The sequence below is a fragment of the Phascolarctos cinereus genome, unplaced genomic scaffold (assembly GCF_003287225.1).
Source record: "Phascolarctos cinereus isolate Bilbo 61053 unplaced genomic scaffold, phaCin_HiC Scaffold_4;HRSCAF=312, whole genome shotgun sequence".
In the NCBI taxonomy this organism is placed as follows: domain Eukaryota; kingdom Metazoa; phylum Chordata; class Mammalia; order Diprotodontia; family Phascolarctidae; genus Phascolarctos; species Phascolarctos cinereus.
Genome location: NW_027555847.1, coordinates 293,179,332 through 293,202,550, shown reverse-complemented (window position 1 = coordinate 293,202,550; position 23,219 = coordinate 293,179,332). Strand labels below are relative to the sequence as shown.

Sequence of the window (23,219 nt, the reverse complement as noted above, 5' to 3'; positions counted from 1 at the left end):
AAGTCCATGATGTGTTCAAGGGATGATTATCCAATTTGGCTAGATCATAGCGTACCTAACAATAATAAACACTACAGGGTCCATGCAGTTTCCCCACTTCTCCACTTCGGGGCCCATCTACTCTAAACTGGATTCAGTCCTGGGGAGAGGACAGTTCGTTGTTGTTCATCCTTCGTTCTCAAAGAGGACCAAGGACATCAGGAGGGTGATGTCTTGACTTGCGAGTGAATTGGATTTAAGTGGGGCAGAACTGTGCAAAGTCATCAACCTCACTCTCTCCTCCAGAGTTATTGTAGTTCAGTGACAAGACAAGAATTACAATGACTGGTGATGACCCAGGAGAAGAGAGCTTGGACTATAATGAAAGAGTTAGTCTCACATTTGTCACATTTTTTTGTCTCATTACATCTCTATCTCAGTGCCCTGGAGACAATTAACTTACTTAAATTTCTTAATTCACTTAAAGCTTAGATTTTGGTTTATGTCTAAGGTCTCCCCAAAGGAGAAGTAGAAAGATACTTAATGTAAAGTATGATTCATGTATAGGACACAAAAACACAAAAGAAACTTATAACACAAAACACAAGCATATGTTGAGGGGGAAAAGCAAGTGACAATATTAACTACTGTTATATGCTGGCAGGTGGTTGAGATTTAAAACTCATTGGAACACAACTAACTAGGCATTGCTCTTTTACCTTGGCCCTGCCCTGTTCACTCAAAGTCTATGTCTACTAGCCAGCCAGGCAAAAGCTTAGACTCCTCTTCATCAGTGGTCATCTTTGATGCAGAAACTTCTGCTAATCAGCATCTCTATTCAATGTATCCAGCACCTCCAGACCTCCCAAATACACCCCCAAGCCTGTACACAGCCAACTTGAGATTAATACTCAGTCACCTAAGGTCAGGCAAAGGAAAACAGACAGAAAAGACAGCCCGAAATACATGCTCAGGCTCATTGAGGCCATACATGTGTTTTAGCTGACATGTGCTTCTCAATTTACCATTTCAGTTGAGAGGGTAGAACAGAGTAAATCCTGCCTAAAGCCCTCAGGAGAGAGCTACTTACCACAAAGAGTGTCCAGGAGAGAAAAGAACCAGGGGTGCAGTCACTCCCTTTTTAAAGGTTCAATAAATCATCAGTTTTTTTCTATTCAGCGGCCAAAAAGGTGATAGCTTCATCATTCCCAAATTACCCAACCACCCAAGGACAGAGGGCAGCCATTAAAGCTTTTTAACTATATCTCCTCTTTTTTGTCTTCAGAAAGTAACCCCCAGCTTTTACAATCTAGCCTAAAAAGTCACCATTCTCAGATAATGATAGATTACTGTTTATTTAAATGGAGAAATGAATATCATTTCAGAATCTAGAAGAGCACATTTAGACAACATAGCTAAAATATGGTCATCAAATATTCATAAAAGATATTTTGAATCCAACCTCTCCCCACCATTTTGTCTTTTCAACAAACCTTTAATCAGAGGAGTGGGTTTTAAAAAAACATGTCAAGCAAACTGTAAAATAAGAAAGGAAATTCATAATCCTTTCCCAAGATATTTAGTAACTAAAAAGTAAAACTATATAGCATGAATCTTCCTTCTCTCTTCCTCTTACACTTAGGAAAGAATTTCTGCCATGTGCTTTGAGTTTTTGATCGGGAAATAAGCCCAGACTTTTAAATAGGCACTTCTAGCCTCATATTTGCTAAGTTAGCTCTTTTCTTACACTCGCAGACAGATTGAGTATCTTTTTAAGTTTTACTTTCTTCCCAAGAAGAATATTGTCAAAGATCAAATCATGAAGTGCTTCAGATTCAATGTCACATGTTAAGATTTGCAAAGTTACAAATATTATGTCATCTTATGTTCATAACAACCCTGGGAGGTAGGTGCTATTAGTATCCCCATATTACAGATGAGGTAACTGAGGCAAGCACAGGTTAAATAATTTTGGATTTGGAGCAAATTTTCACATGGTCGTTTGTAGTTTGTCATTTTGTTTTGAAAACTGTTCATATCTTTTGATGACCTACCTATTGGGTAATGGTACTTTTTGTTATGTATTTGTGTCAGTTCCCTGTATATTTTGGATATCAAAGTTTTGTTAGAAACATTATTTTAGGGGGCAGCTAGGTGGCACAGTGGGAGAGAGCATTGGCCCTGGAGTTCCAATCCAGCCTCAGACACGTAACACTAGCTAGCTGTGTGACTCTGGGCAAATCACTTAACCACAGTTGTTTTACCAAAGAAAGAAAAAGAAACATTATTTTAAATAATATCCCACTCAGCGATTTTTCTTCTTATTCTATCTTTACTGATTTCATTTTTACAAAAACTTCATTTTAGGTAGTCAAAATAGTCTGTTTTATCTTTAATGATCTCCTCCTTCCCTTAGGTAAGAATTTGTTCCTCAGTTGAGAAACATACATGATCTCATTCTTTTTAAAATTATTATCTGTAGTTGTATATCCATTTTGAGCTTATTGTGACATATGGTGTAATAGTATGGTGATCTAAAGCTGCTTTCCACTAATTTCTGCTTTCCAATTTTCTCAGTAGTTTTTGTCAAAAAGGGAATCTTTCCCTGAGTATTTTGTGATTTGGGATTTATCCAACAGTGGACTCTTATTTCTGATTGTTTCCATGTCTTGCTCATCTAGTCTTATCTACTGATCTACGTGTGTGTGTGTGTGTGTGTGTGTGTGTGTGTGTGTGTACATTAACCATTACTAAAATAGTTTTGATGACTAATGTTTTATAATATAGCTTGAGGTCTGGTAGTGCTTTACCAATTTTTCCTCATTATTTCCCTTGAGATTATTGGCCTTTTCTTTTTCCAAATGAAATTTGTTATTAATTTATCTTATTCTAAAACAAAATCTTCTCAGGAACTTAACATAGTACTAAATCCATAAATTAATTTACCTAAATTAATTATTATTGGTATTATCATTTATATTATATTGGCATAGCCTAACCATGAATGTCCCTCCAAGTATTTGTCTCTCTTTACATTAAAAGGAGAAGCAATGTGGTGTAATGGATACAGATCTGACTTTCAAGTGAGGAAAAACTGAGTTAAAGCTTCACCTTCGCTATGTATGAGTTATGTGACCCTCAGCAAGTCCCTTTACCTGTCAGTGTCTCAAGCAACATTGTAAGGCTGAAAATTGCAGAACAGTTGGTCATCTGTATTTGCAGAGGAAATTTCCTTCTCTGAATTCCATACATCAGTGAAATCATAAGTCCAGTCTGAAAACAAAAATGTAATACATTTTTAAAGAGAGAATTTCAGATCTTTACAGCGACTTAAACTAGGCTAACAAAGGGTTGGCTAGTGACAGTCCTTAGGGAGTTTAGTTGCATTAATTTTTAAGAACTATATAAATATTTTATCAAGTATATGTAAATGGATAGTTCTGACATGCTTGAGGTTGCTTGAAAATCATTTATTCTCCTCTATCAGTTCCTATATACAGTACAAACATGTAATAATCACATGTAGGATGTTTCCACCATACCACAGTGGGGAAAAAACTTCTAAGTATCCCCAGAGACTGATCATTCTTGGGAGTCTTTTGTGCACAGCCGACTTGAGGGCAAAGAAAAGGGTGAAAACATAAGGGAGGGCAGTGTTGGTTGCTGTCCTTGGTGCCTCCTTTCATTTTTTTCCCTTTTGAGAACCGCAGAATCACTGAATTTCTAGGCCAACCCGTGCTCAGCCAAGAATATTTCCTCAACGATGACGACAAGAGGTCATCTAGATTCCACTTGGAAATCTCTGGGCAGGAAAGAGCCCATCCTGCTCTTGAACATATCTGATTATTGGGAGTTTTTCTAACAAATAGCCCAAATCTGTTTTTGTGCATTGTTTCTGCTTCTGCCCTATGGGGCCAAGCAGAACAAGTTGAGTCCCTCTTTCTCATGTCAGACCTTTGTGGCCAAACCTTTAGTATGTCCCACTCCTAAATCTTCTCTTCCAAAATTATCATTTCTAGTTCTCTTACCCAATCCTCATCTGACATGTTCTCCAATCCCCTCATCACTTTATTTGTCCTCCTCTGACAACTCTCCAATGTCCTCTGATGTAATCTAACCAGGGCAGAGAAAAGGGCAACTATTAATTTCCAGACACTATGCATATCTTAATAATGTATAACTCCTGTCCCAGAGCCCATTAGTATGGGACTCTCTTCTTACTGGTGGAGATGAATGCTCTGCCCTGTGCAAAGGGTGAGAGGAATAGGAGAGGTCCAGTCTTCTTCAGTCCATTGTGAGACTATTCAAGCTTGAGTCATTTTGGGCACTCCTGGCTTCAAGATGGATGAGGCCAACCCCACTTCAGGTTGCTGAAGGAAAAATAAAACCTCTGGAAAGACATGAGAGGAGCTGACAGTCTCCCTCACATCCCTACTCCCAGCTTACTACACAAGAGACTTCAGCAGGGAATTTTCCCTTGAGTGAGACCCAGGGCTCTCTTTCTTGGTTGAGCTGAGTTATCTGACTCTCAATAGGAGAGCTCCTTCACCCTGTATTGTCTGGTATATATCCTCCTATATATACCTTCTCTGATTTCTCTTTTGCTATCAATTTAGATAAATGGGTTTTCTTTCTTATTTGTTACGTGTGTTTATTGGGGAACTAGTATTTGGTGGGAAAGGAGTCAAGCCTCCTATGTAGAGCTTAGAGTACTCTTTACACCACTACTCCCACCTCCCAAATAGCAACAAAGTAATCAGAAGTTAAATGGAATGTGATCATATCCCCTACCCTAATAGTATTTAAAGAAATAGAAAGATATCATTCTAGCCTGGTACACCACTCCCCTCTCTGAGGAGAGCAGAGTGGCCTCCAACCCCAATTTCTTTCTCTTTCTTATGGCAAAAATTAGTCTTCCTTGGAGAAGGGTGGGGAGAGAAGAGCCTAAAGACAACTATTCTTCCTCCATTTAATTCACATAATGACAATCCTTACCATACGTGGAGCCTCATTCACATGTGGGGTGTCTTCCCTACAATCACATTTCCTTTTAGGGTTGCCTTGTCACAGATATTTTGAGTTTTCACTAAACTAAAATCCTCAAATTTTTTTTCACATAAACTAACACTCTCCTCTGTCTCTCTCTGTTTCTGTCTCTCTCTCTGTCTCTGTCTCTCTGTCTCTCTCTCTGTCTCTCTCTCTGTCTCTCTCTCTGTCTCTCTCTCTCTCTCTTCTCTCTCTCTCTCTCTCTCTCTCTCTGTCTCTCTCTCTCTCTCTGTCTCTCTCTGTCTCTCTCTCTCTCTCTCTCTCTCTCTCTCTCTCTCTCTCTCTCTCTCTCTCTGTCTCTCTCTCTCTCTCTCTCTCTCTCTCTCTCTCTCCTGGCTTCCTTAAAGTCTAAAGTGAAGTCCTGCCTTTTGCAAGAAGTGTTTCCCAGGGGCAACTAGGTGGCACAGTGGATAAAGCACCAGCCCTGGATTCAGGAGGACTTGAGTTCAAATCCAGCCTCAGACATATGACACTTACTAAATGTATGACCCTGGGCAAGTCACTTAACCCCATCGCCTAGCCAAAACAAGAAGTGTTTCCAAGACCTCCTTAATTTTAGCACCTTCCCTCTGAGACTATGCCCAATTTATTCTGCAATATATTATTTTTACATAGCTGTTTGTATGTTTTCTTCTCTATCAGACCACGAGCTCCTTGAAAGCAGGGACTCTCTTTTGCTTTTCTTTGGACCCCCAGCACTTAGCACAGTGCCTGGTATGTAATAAACAACAAATACTTGTTAACTTGATATGAACTGTTATTTATATACAGCTGTTGCAATAAGGTTAATCTTTTGAGCCCAGATGTATAACTTTGGATTTGGCCTTTTTAAATGTTATTAGATTTGACTCATCATTGTAATGTTAAAAAATCTTTTTGGCTCTTTATTCTGTTATCCAGTTGTCTGCTATCTCTCCCTGCTTTGGATCATCAGTAAATTTGATACATGCACTGTATATGCTTTCATCAAAGTCATTGATTAAAAATAGTAGTGATGGTCGGCCTAAACCAGATTCCTAGGATGCTCATTAGAGACTTCTTTCCAAGTTGACGATGAACCATTTATGACTGGTTTGGGGGTTAATAGCCCAACCAATTCCAAATCTAATACCATCTAACCCATAATTTCTCTATCTCATCCAAAGGATGATTTTGTCAAGTGTTTTGCTTCACCAAAAAGATCCTATATCTGTTGTCTTCCCTACATCTGTAAATCTGTTTCCTCATCTTTAAATTCAGGATAATTACACAACCTACCTCATTGGGTTATACTATATAATGCTAACTATTATCATTATTATTATTGATGTTATCATCATCCTCATCATTATAGTACCACCTGCCTCTTGTATATCTCTAGATAGCGGGGAAAGGACCAGTAAATAAGGGGAGACTGAAGGTTAGAGACAGTGGATGATTGACAGAGCATTCCTTGCCAAAATTTGAAAGTGCAGACAAAAATTAGTGAAATGAGGATCAGTTTTCATTTTACAGAAGTCTTTTGAAGTTTGAAGGACTCTTACCCATTCTTGTTTGCCACATTTCCTATTTTTTCAAATATTTTAATATATACATTATACATGTACATATACATGCACACCAAAACAAATGAGCTATTGACAGGTAGGAATTTGAGATTCAGAGTGAAAAGTGCTTTCTCAGCCTAAAGTAGGACATTCCCCCCTGAAAGTGCTTCACTGCTTACTTTCCTATGCATTAATAATAGATCAGGCAAGAACATTCTACGTTACTGCTTTCTAATGGTGTCATGGATCTGGGCAAGTCAGAAACCTGAATCAGATTTCAAGATGTTAAAACATCTCATCTTTCTCTGCAGTTAAAACCTGTGAAAGTGTTTAGGAATTATCAAATATTTCCAACCTGCATATGCCAAGGAAATCTGCGGTTAGGAGGCCTTATGGTTTCTAGCATCATTTCCCACTCTACCTAGAAATGGCGCACACTAGTTGAGCAGAAATGTGGTCCTGTCTGTAAAAATGGGGAGGTCTAGATGCTCTCTAAGTTTTTTTCTAGTGTAAAATTTTAAGGTACTATGAGCCTGTGCCTCAAAACCAAGATGCTGGGGGCAGCTAGGTGGTGTAGTGGATCAGCACCAGCCCTGAAGTCAGGAGGACCTGAGTTCAAATCCAGCCTCTGACACTTACTAGCTATGTGACCCTGGGCAAGTCACTTAAGCCCAAATGCCTAAAGGGGGGAAAAAAGGGTGCTGGATCCATTGACATTTGAGGATGTATAAGGAACCCTGAAAGAACTAATTGTAAACCAGATTTCTGCCTGATCCTTAGTTGAGCCTTTTATTCAAATTAGTCTCCATTCAAGTACTTATGACCTTCTCTTCAAATAAAAAGTCACAATAGGTATCAATTTTGGGTACCCTTAGTGATTCGCTTCCTGGTGAGGTCAAGAAATATTGAGCCTATTGTACCACCACTAGGCATATGCAAAATTATGGACCATGTGATAATTGAGGGCAATGAAACAGATGTATTTCTGTTATTATTATCAAAATGACAGAAATTGAACTGCAATTGTGTTATATAAATTATTTTAGAGGGTTTTCTTCAAGACAGCAAGTGTTCCCAAAAGTTCTTAAGAGCTTGATGGATCCAAATGGCTAAGATTATCCAATTAGCAGCCCTAGACACTAAAAGAAAACTAGGTCTGGAAAGAGTGGGAATAACTTTGCATGCACAGAAATTGCATTGCAAATGACTTAGAAATCTTGCCTGCCCTTTCCTTATATTCCCATAACCTGCTCAGCAGAAAAGGTGGGGAGAGCCCTTAATCAAGGCTAATGTCTACCAAAAACACCCTTAGTTAATCACATTCACTAGGGTCTCCTTAAGACTGCTATTTACTCTAATCATTTGTTTGCTGAAAGTCTTCATTTGTCATTATTATCAGTCAATAAATTCTAACTTGTTTTGGCTTTTTAAAAACTATGTTAGAGTTTTGTATAAGAACTGAGGCTTTTGGCTACATTATCACAAATTAATATTTGTTATCTAGGATGCAGACCCTTGATTGAGTTAATGGGTAGAGTAGATAGACCACTAAACTTTGAGTCAGGAAGATATGGGTTCAAAGTCTGCTTGTGTGACCATGAGCAAATCTCTTAAACTTTATGAATCTAAATTTTTAGATCATATTTTCACATGTAATATAAGGATACTAATATCTGTACTAAAAAGACAACTGACTCGGACAGGACAAGTGACTTGCACAAAATCACAAAATCAGTCAGTGATAGGGCAAAAATCAGAACCCATGCTTCCTGACTTAGATAGGTGGTACAGTGGATACAGCATTGGGCCTGAAATCAAGAAGACCTAAGCTCTAAACCAGCCTCACTTACTAGTTGAATGACCTCTGGCAAGTCACGATCATTGTCTGCCACAGTTTCCCAATTATAAAATGGGGATGATAATAGCACTTCCCTCATAGGTTTGTGGTGAGGATCCCACAAGATAATATTTGTAAAGTGCTTAGCACAGTGCCTGGCACATAGTAGCCACATATGCGCTATGTAAATGTTTGTTCCCTTCTTTCTTGCTGACTTGCAGTCCCAAGTAAATTCCATTACATCTGTAGCAGTGCTGTCTCAAAGGAGAATCTTAAATCAGTTAATAAGTGAACAACAAGTATATATTAATCACCTATGGGCCAGATGCTAAATGCTGGGGGTACAAAGACAAAAGTAGAACAGTCCCTGGTTCACATTCTATGAGGGAAACAACATGTGTGTAAATAAACACATACTAAAAAATATGCAAAATGAAAGTAGTTTTAAGAAGGAGGGTACCAACAGCTGAGGGGATTGAGAAAGGCTTCACGTAGCACCTGAGTTGAGTCTGGAAGGATACCAGGATTCCAAGGGGCATAGCTGAAAAGGGAGTGCTTTCCAAACATGAAGGACAGCCACTGAAAGGCACAGAGATGGGAGATGGAATATTGTTTGAGAGAATAGCGTTTTTGGTGGAAAGCCATACTTAGGCACACTACCATGAAAGTCTAATAATAACACAAGATTCAAGGCACATTTCTCATTCTCCTTGCCCTCTCTACCATTTCTTTCCTTGAATCAATCCCAAAGAATGGGTCTGAGAAGTCTTTTTAGGTAGAAGTTAATGGTTAACCCAAGATGATATCAATGAAAGTATATTTAGTCTAATGGTCCAGGCCTGGCTTAGGCTGGGCTGGTACTTCAGGGTCTGAGACTGAAACAAAATGAGATGGTCATAGTCCATCTTAGAGATAAGAAAGGTGACAGCCCTGATATGAGAACACATTTGGAGTATTACATTCTATGATGGGTGTCACATTTGAGGAAGAATATTAACAAATTAGAGACTATCCAAAGGGAGGCTGCTAGGATGGTGAGGGGATTCAAAAATATGTCACTTTGGAATATGTTAAAGAACCTGGGGATGTTTAGCCTGAAGAAGATCAAATGAGTTAACATATGTAAGGTTCTTCACCAACTTTAAAGTGCTATATAAATGCTAACTGTGATGATGATGATGATGATGATGATGATGATGATGATGATGATGATAAGACTCAAGGGGAAAAGGAAAGCTTTTTTCAAGTAACTGGAAGACTATCATGTGAAACAACTTGACTTCTACTTGGTTTCAGAGGATGGAACAAGGACAATAGGTGGAAATGGCAGAGAGGCAGATTTTGATTCAACAGAAGAAGTAAATTCCCAATAACTAGGACTATCTAAAAGTGGAATGGGCTACTTGTGAAAGTTGGGATACTCCTTCACTAGAGATCTTCAAACAGAGGGTGGATGGCCATTTGTTAAGAGTTTTATTGGGGGAATTTATATTCAATTATATGTGCTCTATACATATTTACTTAAGGGAGGAGGAGGAGGAAGGAAAGAAGGAAGGAAAGGTGGAAGGAAGAAAGGAAGAAACAGTAGAAGGCAGGAAGGAAGAAAAGAAGGAATGAAAGAAGGAAAAAAGGAAAGGTGGAAGGAAGGAAGCAAAGGTGGAAAGAAGGAAGGAAGGAAAGAAAGAAGGAAAGTTTTAGAGTTTCCTTCCAACTCTAAATGTCTATGATTTTCAGGTTCTTGGAAGTTCTACCTGAGAAACAAATGCAAACTTGTGATCTTTGATCTACAAATGGCCTGACTATCTGAGCTTTTCTGCCTTCTCTGCATTATATTTCCTAGTCCCACAGAATGTTAACCCAGGTGAGGAAATTGAAACTCAGAAAGGTGATTTGACCAAAGTCACAAACTGGATTATTTATCAATACCTTATATGTAATCCATGAGTTACTAATAGAAATAGGACTAGAACCCATTTGTCCTGATTCTTCATTCAGCATTTTACTCTTCCACAATGCCTTTCTTGAGTTGCATGAACTTAAACATTTCTTAAGAAATACCAAAATATTCTAACCCAGGAGATGAAAAGGTCAATTTTATTGCTGCTAATGTCCACCTCTGTTGGGGGAGGGGATAGAATGAAACACAATACTGTATTCCATCCTAGAGATAAGACAGTAGAAAATGTCACATGACTGTTTGGCTCTATGTGTCTGTCTAGGTCCAAAAATACACTCATTGATTTTTGGATTAAAATCTATTTATATGCTTTACAAAATGATATTCCCGTTCACCTTGAAGTGTTGGTCTTGATGCAAGAACCGAGGTTTGGGATCACTGTTTTTATGATATAACAAAAATAGGAAGCTTAACATTTTCAAAGGGAAAATTTGGATTGATACCCAAGGACTAGGCTCCCCTTGGGTACTGAGATCCTCAGCAACTGAAGAGGGATTCATTCAGTCACTAAATGAACATTTATTAAGCACCAAGAGAAGCAGCATATAGCAGTAGTTAAAAGAATACTGGCTTTATAAACAGACGACTTGAGTTTGAATTCTGGTTCTTCCAATTTCTATCCTGTGACCAAGATAAGTTATATAACCTTTGTGAATTTCAGGGCATTTTTTTTTCTTCACAAAAGGTCAGACTAGATCAGGGGTTCTTAACCATTTTTGTGTCATGGGCCCTTTTAGCAGTCTAATGAAGTCAATGATCCCCCTCTCAAGATAGTATTTTAAAATGCATAAAATTAAAAAAAATAGATTTACAAAGGAAACCACTTAAATTGAAACATAGTCCCAAAAAGAATGTCTACACTGATCCCTACCTAGCAGCCTTTCCACTGCCCCTAGGTCAAATAAAAATTCTGAAAGAAAAAAAAAAGGAAATTCTGAAATGTAAAAGATTGGGGAAGTTATATGGTATAGAAAGTCCAAGAGAGGGGAAAAGCCGATTACCCATGAACCCATCACAAACAACAAGTAACATGTACATCGAGTTATCCAGCCAAATTAAAAATGGTAATGAGATAAATTGTATGGATTATTTAACACGGGTGGAGAACTTGTGGTCTAATTCTTTTAGGCAATTGGGGTTAAGTGACTTGCCTAGGGTCACACAGCTACTAAGTGTCAAGTGTTTGGCCTGAGGCCAGATTTGAACTTAGGTCCTCCCGACTTCAGGGACAGTGCTCTATCCACTGCGCCACCTAGCTGCCCCATCTAATTCTTTTATTAAGTGATCTTTTTATTAAAGGGATTTGTTCTGTGAAGTTTGGATTCAGTCAAAGGGCTGCCCTTGAGGACCTAGAGGGCCACTTGTGGCTTGGAGGCCTCTGGTTCCCTACCCCTATATTAAGATATTCTAATTCTATTAAATACACAAGAGTGAATGAGTTCTTCCCGTGGAGTGAGATAAGAACTCAGTTCAAACCTAGAGAGAGACACCAATCTCACCCAAGAGAAAATCCTATCTCTGAAGTCTTTATGGAAGCAAAGTAGAAATCAGGGACATGCAGAAGAGCTGGCTTCCCCTACATGTTTGCAACTTCCAAGGTCTTTCTTCCCTCTCTAGAGTCCTTCCCAAGGAATGTCTAGAAATACATATGTCCTTCTTGAAGTGTTTCTCTTTCCAAAAGCTCTTGCATCAACTCCACTCCTTAAGCACTAAGTCAACATTCTCTCCATCAATTAAGAGTAACATTTCACAAACTCAGAAGTACACAAAATATCCCAGGTTTTGGTGAAAGCCAATTTACATAAATAGATAAGACACAGAAGGCAGAGTCAAAAAGGCATAGTGGTAGGAACCAGTATAACAGAACTCCTCTCCTCTCCTCGAAATAGATGTAGAAAATGCAACAGATTGAATCTAGATGGGTAAATACAGAAAAAGTCACAGTCAGCCACTTGCCTAGCCTAGCTTGGCATAGGGAAATAGACATCAAGGTATGCGGACACTGGAGACAGGGTATATTCAGGAGTACACACTCTAGAACTCAGGGAGAAATTGTGCACCTGGCAAAAGGAGACCCCAGACTCATATCAAGGTTCCACCAGACACATATTAATTTTGTTTGTTTGGGGGGTTTTTTTGTTTGTTTGTTTTGGTAAGGCAATCATGGTTAAGTGACTTGCTAAGGGTCACACAGCTTGTAAGTGTCTAGTGTCTGAGGCTGGATTTGAACTCAGGTCCTCCTGACTCCATGGCCAGAGCTCTATCCACTGTGCAACCTAGCTGCCCCCAGACCTATATTGAGGCATTGCAACAAGGACAGACACAAACTGGCAGCTTATTATGTATTACCCAGTTTTAGGTCACAGAGCCAATGCAACTGAAAAGGCTAACTCTGTATGGTGGGGGGAAAGGTGGAGGGGGGGAGGATATTAGCACTCCTAGGTGGAGAGGCCCTGGGCTATAAACAAAGAAGAGAAAAAGTGAAAAAGCCAGCAGCAACAGCATCACTGGCCATGTGGCTCAGACCTCAAGTAAGGAGCAGGATCTTATTTCTCAAATCTAGCCCAGACTTCAGAGAAATAACCAGGGCAGAAATCCCAAACCAAAGGGGAGCCTACAATTCTGTCACTGAATCAGCAATAACAAAGCTTTCCAGCTAGTTAATGGGGATTGAATCCAGCAGCAACCTACTCTTGCTCAGAACTGTACTCAGGTCAGGAATGTGGAGAACTCAGACCAAAAGGTAACAATCAGACTGTCCCAGATCAGAACGATCTGGGAGCACAGCAAGTCTGCAGATGCCCAGTCTGCCCCTGAGATCCTAGAATAACACAAAACTAAATATTCAAAGAAAGCAACAGGACTAGCCCTGACCTTCCCTCCAGAAGTGCCACAGTGGCCAACCCCTAACATCAAGTCTGAGATCAGGAAGTACCCTGGAAGATTGAACAAGCAAGCAAACAAACAGAAAACAACAACAAAACCCAAAAAGAAACCAAAAAACCCTCCACCATAAAAAGCTAATATAGTGACAGGGAAACTCAAGACACAAACTCAGAGGAAAATGACTCCAAAACATCTACAAGCAAAGCTTCAAAGAAAAACAGAGGTTGAGCAAAAATTCACCTAGAATTCTTGGAAGAGATGAAGCAAGAGGTTTTTTTTTTAAATAAATGAAATGAGAGTGCTTAAGGAGAGAAATGGAAAAGAAATGAGAGTTATAAAAGAAAGAATTAGAAAAAGAATTAACAGCTTGTCGCAAGGGGTACAAAACTTCATCTAAACAACAAATTTTCTGAAAATCAGAATAGACTGAATAAAAAGCAATGATTCCATGAGGCAACAAGAAATATTTTTGAGCAATATTTTATTTTTCCCAATTATATGTAAAAACAATTTTTAACATTCACGTTTAAATTTTTGAGTTCCAAATTCTCTCTCTCCCTTCCTCCATCCTCTGCTTCCTTCCTGAGACATTAAGCAAGTAAAGGCGGGTGGTAAGTCCATAGTTCTCCTGAAGCACCAGAAGGAGAGAGAAGTTTTAAAAATAAGAGCCAAGCCACAAGGGTCTTACTCCCTCTGCAGAACCAGCAAGAGAACAATGATGGTGGTTCTAAAATGTGGGAGATGGAACAACAAAAATAAAATTAGGTACAAATGTCCTTAATAAAATCAGACCAAAAAATAATTTGTGGGAGGGAGTTTGGATACTAGGGAGTCTGAGAGTATAAGGAATTTTGCCTACATACCTAATTTTATAACCACCCTGAAAAGCCCATACCTGCCAGGCCCTAGGGCAGCCTAAAAGTGAGGGAGGGGTTACATAAGGGAGAGTAGTTGTGACAGATATAATCCCACAATTGACTTACAGGTGGGGACAGAGAAAGTGTCTTCCCACTGTCCTGTTGGTTGACTACATTCTTTTGTGGTCAAGCCTCTACCCCTTCGTCGTCATTCTCCAGAGGTAAAATGATTTATTTGCCTATAGCCACACAGTCAGTATGAATCAAGCTTACACCGTGGACCAGGTCTCCCTGATTCCAAGGCTATCCCTCTATTCATTATGCAACACTGTCTTTCTTGCTATTAGAAATACATAACATAAGTTGTTAGCCCCACCTCTCTATAAAAATCAGCCCTTTTCTGCTGGCCAGAATACTCAACAATGACCCACAATTTTGTTCCTATTAGATGTATCTAATAAAGGTCAAAATGTAAAACAAGGCAGCACTACCTGCTTCACTTAGGCCTCTTGTGCTTGCTTCTAGATTTATGGAATAAATGGAAGATTGAAGGGACCTTCTTCACCTCAGTTCCACACAGCCTTTCTGTAAAGTGGAGTCCCCACAGTAAAGATATTGAAGGGCTATAGACCGACCAACTGGTGGGAATGAATTCAAAGGAATTTCCTAACCCCAGGTCAGGTAGTTGTTTGGAGAATGGAGACTTCCAAATGGCAGCTGTAGAACAGATGGTCAAAAGCATAGGCTTCGTCTTAGCCTGGGACTTTGGCTGGTTTCCTTGCTGTGTGCTGGCTGACAGCCTTACGGAATGAACTAAAACAATCAATCAACAAGCAGTTCTTAAGTGCTTATTATGTGTCAATCTCGGTCCTAAGCACTAGCGATAAAAGAGAAAAGCAAAAACAGCCCCTACCCTCAAGAGGCTTACATTTTAGTGAGGGAGACAATGTGTATATAAATAGGTACATACCTGATCCGTAGCGTAAATGAAAGGTAACCTTTGAGGGGAAGCTACTGGAAGGCCTCCTGAAGAAGTAGTTTGAGCTGTATCTTTAAGGAAGCCAGGGATTCTAAGAGGGAGAGGTGAGGAGGAAGAATATTCAATGGACGGAAGCAGCTAGTACAAAGATGTAAAGGAAGGACATAAAGATCTAGGAATCATCAGCTTAGATTGAGATTGCCAAGTGAGATAGTATGGAGAGGAAAGATTTAAGGGCATAGGGAAGAGGCATGTATAGGCATGACATGGCTAAAGATCCAGCAAAGAACAAAGTGGTCAGACAGGTAAGAGGAGAACCAGAAGCAGGCAATGTCACAAAAGCCTCAAGAGCAAAGAGTATACAGGAGATGTTCGACAGAACAAAATGCAGCTGAGGGGTCAAGAAGGATGAAGATTGGGGCAGCTAGGTGGCGCAGTGGATAGAGCTTCGGCCTTGGAGTCAGGAGGACCTGAGGTCAAATCCAGCATCAGACAGGAAACACTTACTAGCCTTGTGACCCTGGGCAAGTCACCTAACTCCAATTGCCTCACATACACCAAAAAAAAAAAAAAGATGAGGATTGAGAAAAGGCCGTTAGGCTTAGCAGTTCAGAGCTCATTGGTAACTTTCAAGAGAGAAGTTCACTTGAATGGTGAAATCAAAAGCCAGATTGCAGAAGGTTTAGAAAAGAACAAATAGAGTGTAGCTGGCTTTTTCAAGAAATTCAGCTGAAAAGGGGAGAAGAGATGTAGGATTATGTCTCAGGCAAATGATAGGACCTAGTGAGGGTCTCTTAAGGATGGAGGAGACATGGACTCAATTACAGGCAGTCAGGAAGCCAATAGCTAGGGAGGAACTGAACATTAGAGAGAGAGTATAGATGATAGTGAGGACAATCCTCGGGACAAGACAGGAAGAGGAAGGGGTAAGGGTAAAGGTGCCAGACACTGTGCTGCATGCTTTACAAACATCCCATTGGACATTTCCCCCATAAAGACACAAGAAGAAGGGTCATGTCTTCGTCAGAAATGGAAGTAGAGAAGGAGATTGAGTGGGGGGTGGGGGTGTCATCAGAGAAAAGGGGAGAGGAGACATCTCAGAAAACAGGTTTTTTTTCAAAATATGAAACAAAGTTCTCAGCAGAGGAGAGGTATCACTGGAGACCTGAAGAGACAAGAGATTTAAAACACCCCAGAGGTGAATGGGATAGTGAATCCATTAGGGAGGAGTAGGAGGCTTACCTCTCTGAAGTAAGAGTTTAGAACTGTGTTACTAGGGAGAGGCTTATTAACTGCTGCATTTTAGCAGATGGGAGCAGAGAGAGTAACAGACGGCCCTTGAAAGAGGCTGAAGAGATAAAGACTGATTCAGTGACCACAAAACCAGCACACAGAGGCCCCAGAGGATACACCACAGAGATACCCAGTGGAGAGCCACAGAAAGCAGTTCAATGTTATCTGAGGATGTCAGTGACTGGACAATATCAGAGGTGTGAGTTGACCTGGCCATGTGGGCGTCTTGGCCCATGTATCCCTACGTGTGTGCACTAGCCAAATGTGTTCTCATCAGTGCTTAGCACAGTGCCAGGAACATAGTAAACTCTTAATGAATGCTCCTTGACTAATTGACTATACTCCATGCTGACGCCCTGAGCTGACACGTTCTTTATATGTGTTCTCTCCATGCACATCTCTGTATTTATGTTCTTCCCCAGCGGTGGTGTGATAACATGTTGAAAACTATTCCTATGGTAGGGAGTGTTTCTTGTCACTTAACTTACTATTCAGTTTGATTAAATGCCCTTTGCTTTGAATGTCTGTGTCCGCTGGCTGTGAAAACCCATCAGTCATGAGCTATGGCTTCTGACCTCCACGGTACCTCACACCTGATGTCTGTATTAAGGGGTCTCATGGCTGCTACAGGTGTTGGGGAGGTTCCAGGGAGCACATCTTATAAAATAATTACACAATGATATTGTTCTTTAAGGTTTACAAAACCTGAGGCTCCAGAATCCTTAGCTTCTCTCCAGGCTTAACACCATGCTATTAAAGCTCTCTATTTCCTCAAATTATCTTATATTTATGTATTTGTTTACACATTGTGTCCCAGAGGAGAATGTAAGCTCCTTGAGGGCAAGGACTGTTTCGTTTGTTTTTGTCTTGTATTCCTAGTGCCTAGCGTAGTGCCTCACATGCTACTAAATATTTACTGAACAACCCAGTGAAATAGTAAGTACAAATATTGTTATCCCCATTTTATAGATGAGGAAACTGAAGCTCAGAGATATTAAGGAACTTGCCCAGGGTTACACAGCTAAATAGTGTCAGGGCCAGCATTTGAACACATCTCTTGTTTCCAAGAACAATGTTTTTGATACCACAACACACTACTTCTCCACCATGTGTTTGTGTGTGTTGTTTACTTTTGTAGGATTTAGGATACTATTTCTCTACATGTAAGCCATTTTTCATGTTTGAGAAAGTCTGTGTTTTAAGTTGAATGACAATGTGTTTTCCCCATGTTTTTTTTCCTCGAATTTTATATTATTGAAAGGAATAAAGAATATTCACATTTATAATATTGATCACTTCAATTAGTTCAGTTTATTAAACTGCTATGACTACTCATTAGCAGAAGCCAGGAGGAGGGCTGGGAGTCGTGAACAGAAAACAGGAGCCAAGGGAATGAAATATGAATTCATCATAGCAGTTTGTTTATAATTAGGAGCCCAGATAGTTGCTGTTTGTTAGGAGGTATAGTTAGGTTTAAAGGTAGAAACCAAAGAGTAAGGGCTAGAAGGAGAAAGAATGGCCAAGGATAAACAGAAGGTAAGGAATTGGTTCAAATTAATAATTAGAAGCTAAGGGGAAGCTGGGTATCAAGGATCCTGAGAAAAGATATGCTTGTTTGTGCTATGGCTTTGGGAGAGGTACTGGTAATAATTATGAAATAAGGGAAAGAGGTGGTATTGAAAAAGGAGAATTATTATCACAGCAGTGGGAGATGAATACTGAATACTGGTCTGGGCATGTGTAGGTGGAACTTGGGTAAGGGGGCGGGGAGAAAGAGAGAGAGAGAGAGAGAGAGAGACAGACAGACAGACAGACAGACAGAGGTTAGTATTTTGGATTGATGAAGTGGGCAGAAGCCATTATAGAGTTATTTGATGAAAACCAGGAAGGACTTTCTTGCCCCACAAAATACATCCTTCAGAGTGTTGCTATTTATTTGAATTTATTTGGATTAGGACATTAACCCTGTTTGAATTAAAATACCCATGGAAAAGGTAACACACTTCCTAGTGAGATCCTTTTTATGTCTGGCTGAGATTACTGCACCCAGAGAATGGGTAAGGTGATAAATGGATTTTGATAAAAGAAAAGAGACCTTTCTAATTGCTCTAGTGGAGGGCAGTGGATATCAGGAGACAGAAAAGCACCAAAGACAAACTAGCCTGAGCCTCTCAGAAAATTAGAAGACCTCCCTACAAAGGTTCAAACAAATGGTCTTAGAACTAGTCCACTAGGTCAAGCATTCCTTTTTGCTATCCTCTCCTTTCCTGAATTTCTACTCATGCCTTACAGCATAAATCAAGTGTTACTTCTCCAAGAAGCCTGTAATGACCTCCCTTGTTATTCTGATTTGTAGTGCACTTGTGATCTTTTTGTGTTATAGTTACTTCGTTTGTGTCTTACCTCCCTACTAGACTATAAACACCATAAGGTCAAAGATAATGTCTTTTCCATATCATCATCAACATCATTGGCATCTATACCAAATTTTCATATTTCAAAAGCACTTTATATAGCTTTCACATAAGCCCTCTATATATAGATGCTTAATAAATGTTTATTGAATGAATGACTAAACAAATGAATGAATAGTAGGGAAGAGTGAAAACAAAGTATAATGAAAAGTGCCCTGATTAATGAATTGGAAGGCCAAAGCTCAGTTCCCAACTCCACTAATTGGCCTGTAAATCATTAGCCTGGGCCTCAGTTTCCTCATCTATAAAGTGGGAATAATAATTATAGTACCTAACTCACACAGCTATTGTGAGGAGCAAGTGAGATAGTGAATATCAACTGTTTTGTAAACCTTTAAGTAACAAGTAAATGCCAGTGATTATCTCCTCTGGAAGATGCCTGATTAAATTACTGTCAAATTTCACTCTTTCCCCAGATGCAACCAAATTAGACAAAAGAGAAAAAGAGTCACAGATTTGTATTGTAACAGCTGGCATATGTGTATATATACATATATATCACTTTGAAATTTACAGAGTACTTTTTATAAACATGTGAAGTTGTACAACAATATCAGCAGAAAACAATACTATATGCAATTTATAGCATCTAAATAATATGCAAGTTGGTATTGACAAAAATAAAAATGTAAAACAGCATTAATAACTTTTTATGTTCCAACAAACAGCAAATAACTTTGCAAACAGCATGAAGTAAAATCAAAACACTTGCTCATGTTTGTAACTTCAGCAGCATGATGAAGCAATTAGTAGAGTTAAGAAAAACAACTTGCATGAACAATATTTTTGCAATAGAGGCAGATTGAAAATAGGAGGGAAAATTGTCCCAATGAAACTATCCTAAATCAAAATTGAAAATAAAACTAGAAAAAGCAGGTCTTTCCTAGAATCAAAACTGTAAATGTTACAGTGGACTACCAAATGTTTTTAATATCATAAATATGAAAGCAAATATGGAAAATGTATTGAGAAGAGCCTGAACTAAAAGCCTGCCCAAAGAAAATACAAAAAATAAAATTATCTGAGGAGGCAAACAAAGGAAGATAAAACAACCCATATAACAAGACAAAAATTAAAATAGGAATTAAAATAAATAAAAATGTCAGTAAATAAATACACATGAAACAAAGTTACAAGAAGGGTAAATGAAACAAAATTTCTTCCAACTAGCATAAATGAAAGTTGGCCTAGGAAGCGCTCAAAATAATTCCATGAAAAAGAATCTCAAACACAGGAGAAAAATAAAATAACTTTACCAAAAAGAAAATTAAAAACCTACTCAACCCAGGAACCAGAGAAAAACAGCTCCAAGAATGAGGTACCCAAGTGTAACGCTAAATGAGCCCCCTTAAGTATGGCATAAGGCAACCAGTTCATAGGAATATGCATTTATCTAGACCCAGTGACAAGGTCTGGTTTGGTTGGGGTCAAGGTGATAAAAAGTTTCCAACAATACTTGACCTCAGCTGCTGCAACATCAGTTTCTTTCTTTCTATTTTTCTTAATTTATCTCTTTGTTTGTCTATTTGTTTATTGGTTTGGTAGTTTTTAACATTCTTTTTTTAAATTTTGAGTTCCAAATTCTCTCCTTTCCTCCAGTCCTTCTCCCACCCATTGAGAAGGCAAGCAATATGACACCCATTATGAATGTGAGATCATGCAAAACATATTTTCATATTAGCCATTGTAACATTAGTTTCTCAGACCTTACCTTGCATGAGGCTTATTCTCCCATCACTGTATTTTTGTCTTGGGCGGGGGTTCTTAAACTCCCTGAATTTGTTTTTTAAAATATTTTGAAATGTTTATTTCAATATAATTTGCTTCCTTTGTATTCTACATATTTCATTTTGTTTATTTGAAAACATTATTCTAAGGAGTCCAGAGGCTTTACCAGACTGCCAAAGTGGTTCATGACATGGAAAAAGGTGAGAAATCCTACTTTAGGAGTGTTTTGTCAGTTGGCTCATTTTCTATATCTCTCTTGGGAATATAAAGGTGCTGCTTCTCCGACCCATCAACTCCCTCTGAGAGAGAACTATGGCTGTCTCTCAAAGAACCAAAGGGACCTTCTTCTACCAATCTCTTATTCTATATGGGCTATTCAGGGAGGACTAGCACCTCTGGTGTGAAGGCTTGCCAAGCCCTCTCCAGGGCTGCTCATCTACCTTTGGTGTCCACCTGGCCCTCAACTCTCACCTGTGGCTCCTGGAAGCTGTAGCATGTGCAGCAGCCATACCCTGGTAAAACCATCTTGACAGATGGGCTAAACCAGGTAGAGGATAACCAATGGGCTTCAGCCCCATTGGTGAGTTAGGGGAATGTCTACCCCAGGTACGTGAAGACTTCCCTTGGAGGAATGGGCAGATGGAAACAATTTATTCCAACTGCCATGAAAGCAGCTAAAGCAGGTGCTGAGGAGCATTTAGAGCTTGGTCAAACATGGAAGACATTAAAATCATCCGCTGCCTTCTGGGTCATTACCAGGTGTCCTGCCTTTGTCTTGCTACTGTATTTCCATGACTCTGGAAGATAGAGTGGGACTGACGACTGTACAATCCTGCCTCGCTTAAATCCAGTTCACAGATGAGTCAAGACATCACCCTGACATCACTGGTCCCCTTTGAGAATGAAAGATGACCACCACCACCCAGCTGCCATCATTAACCTCAGGAGTCAGGATTTGTGGCCACCAAATATCAAACAATTGGATGTACAATAGAACTGAATGTATTTCAGTCAGATTAATAACACATGAGCAAGAGTCACTTTTGACTAGAGGTCTAGAAAGGGAATAGGCTTCTCCCACATGATTCTTTCCATTCCCAGAACGGAGAAGAGACAGAAAGTGGATAGTTCTGGCAGGAAACAGGGGGCTGCTCCCCAACCAAGAAGGGAGGAGGGGCAAAAGATTGGATGTGGGTGATGTTTACCAGCCCACTCCACTATGGACTTCTCTTAATAAGAGATAGGATGGGTTGTTCCTCAGTTTCCAATTGCCATCCTCTACAGCAGCAACCCACAAGAGTCCCAATATGCAAGAGATGGGGAAAAGAAGAACCCCATGCCAGGACAAAACCCCTCTAATTCGCCAGTTCAGCCCACAATTTCACATGACTTAGGAAGATGAAATCTTTTTTTCCCTTCACCCCAGAGTCCTCAATATCATGTTCAAACTTTACTGTTTTTGTAACCTATAAGTAAAAATCCATTCAGTTGTCTTAAGAACTTTCAGCTTCAGAGTCTCAATGGCAGCTCTCCCAGACTTACAAACTTGAGGCTGCATATAAATGATTTCATTTCATCATTGACAAGGGATGTGAAGGAAAAACAGTGAAAGATTCTAGCAGTTTTTAGATTCCGTTGCTTTAATGAGCAAGAGCCAGACCTTTGACATCACAGAGCCCTCATGCAGTCACAACGTCCAGTGTTTCCCTTGGACAGCCAGATACTTGAAGCATGGTTAAGATGCAATGTCCATTGATAGTACAGTTTTAAAAGAATATCTCTCTACACCATTTGTTTGTTTTAGCATACCTACAAATCCAAGCATCATGAGTTCAGGTATCTGCCTCATCTTTTTCTCTCATTCGTATTTCTTAGCAGAGACATGGAATAATTAAAACCTGAAGAGTCCTCATGATTGGCACAAAAAGCTATGACAAACCATCCATAATTCTTTTCATGTCTCTTTGACCTTAAAAGATGTCACTGTGTTAAAGAATAGCCCCAGGAAGTGTCCCAAGGAATCACCTGTGAATAATGAGCATTTTCTCATATTCTAAGTGTTGGTAGATATGGGGAAAAAAATCCCCTCTACATTGGGAGCTGCTTTTTACCAGAGTGTCTTTGCATAGGTCTTAGAAACAGCACTCCAAGAAGAAAAATAAGAATAATCTCCCTTGCTTATTCAGTTCTTTATCTGATTCAGCATTCTGGTAACCTAGAGACTCAAGTAAACAAAGGGCCCTCTGAGACAGCCAAGTAGGAGACCCATAGAATTGATGACTCGCTATCCAATGCTGCTGGTGCCACACGGGAAAAAGCAAGTATTGCAGAGTCTTGATACTTGGGGGGAGAAAATTTGGCTTTAAGGTCTTTTGTAATGTTAATGTTGTTTAGAGGGTTCCAAAACATACTGACATAGGACTTAAGACACTGGATACTAGGAAAAGGCAGTTTTTAAAACGAATTTTTATTGGTCTTTTTTTTAACATCAGCAAAACTTTTCCCCAGCACTCCTCCCTTTACTCCTCCCAGAGAGTGATCCCATATAGCAAATAGTATTTTTAAAAGGAAAAATAGAGAGAGAAATCGGAACTGATCAAAATATCACACAAGTCTGAAAATATGGGTAATGTACCACACTCATGGACCTCCTGCCT

General features: G+C 39.4%; 1 protein-coding gene across 4 annotated transcripts in view; it reads left to right on the top strand.

Moving 5' to 3' along the window:
* Nucleotides 1-22,252: 22,252 nt before the first annotated feature.
* Nucleotides 22,253-23,219, top strand: part of FAM81B (family with sequence similarity 81 member B) — an 88,302-nt gene continuing 87,335 nt past the window's right edge. For 2 of the 4 annotated variants that reach the window (XM_078151933.1, XM_021007222.2), the window contains exons 1-2: nt 22,253-22,398; nt 22,766-22,879. Coding sequence is in view for 1 of the 4 variants with exons in the window: in XM_021007198.2 (XP_020862857.1) it covers nt 22,308-22,398 (91 nt within the window). In the remaining 3 variants the exon portion in view is untranslated. The remainder of the gene's footprint in view (nt 22,399-22,765; nt 22,880-23,219) is intronic. The other 2 variants (XM_021007239.2, XM_021007198.2) reach the window with 1 other exon arrangement.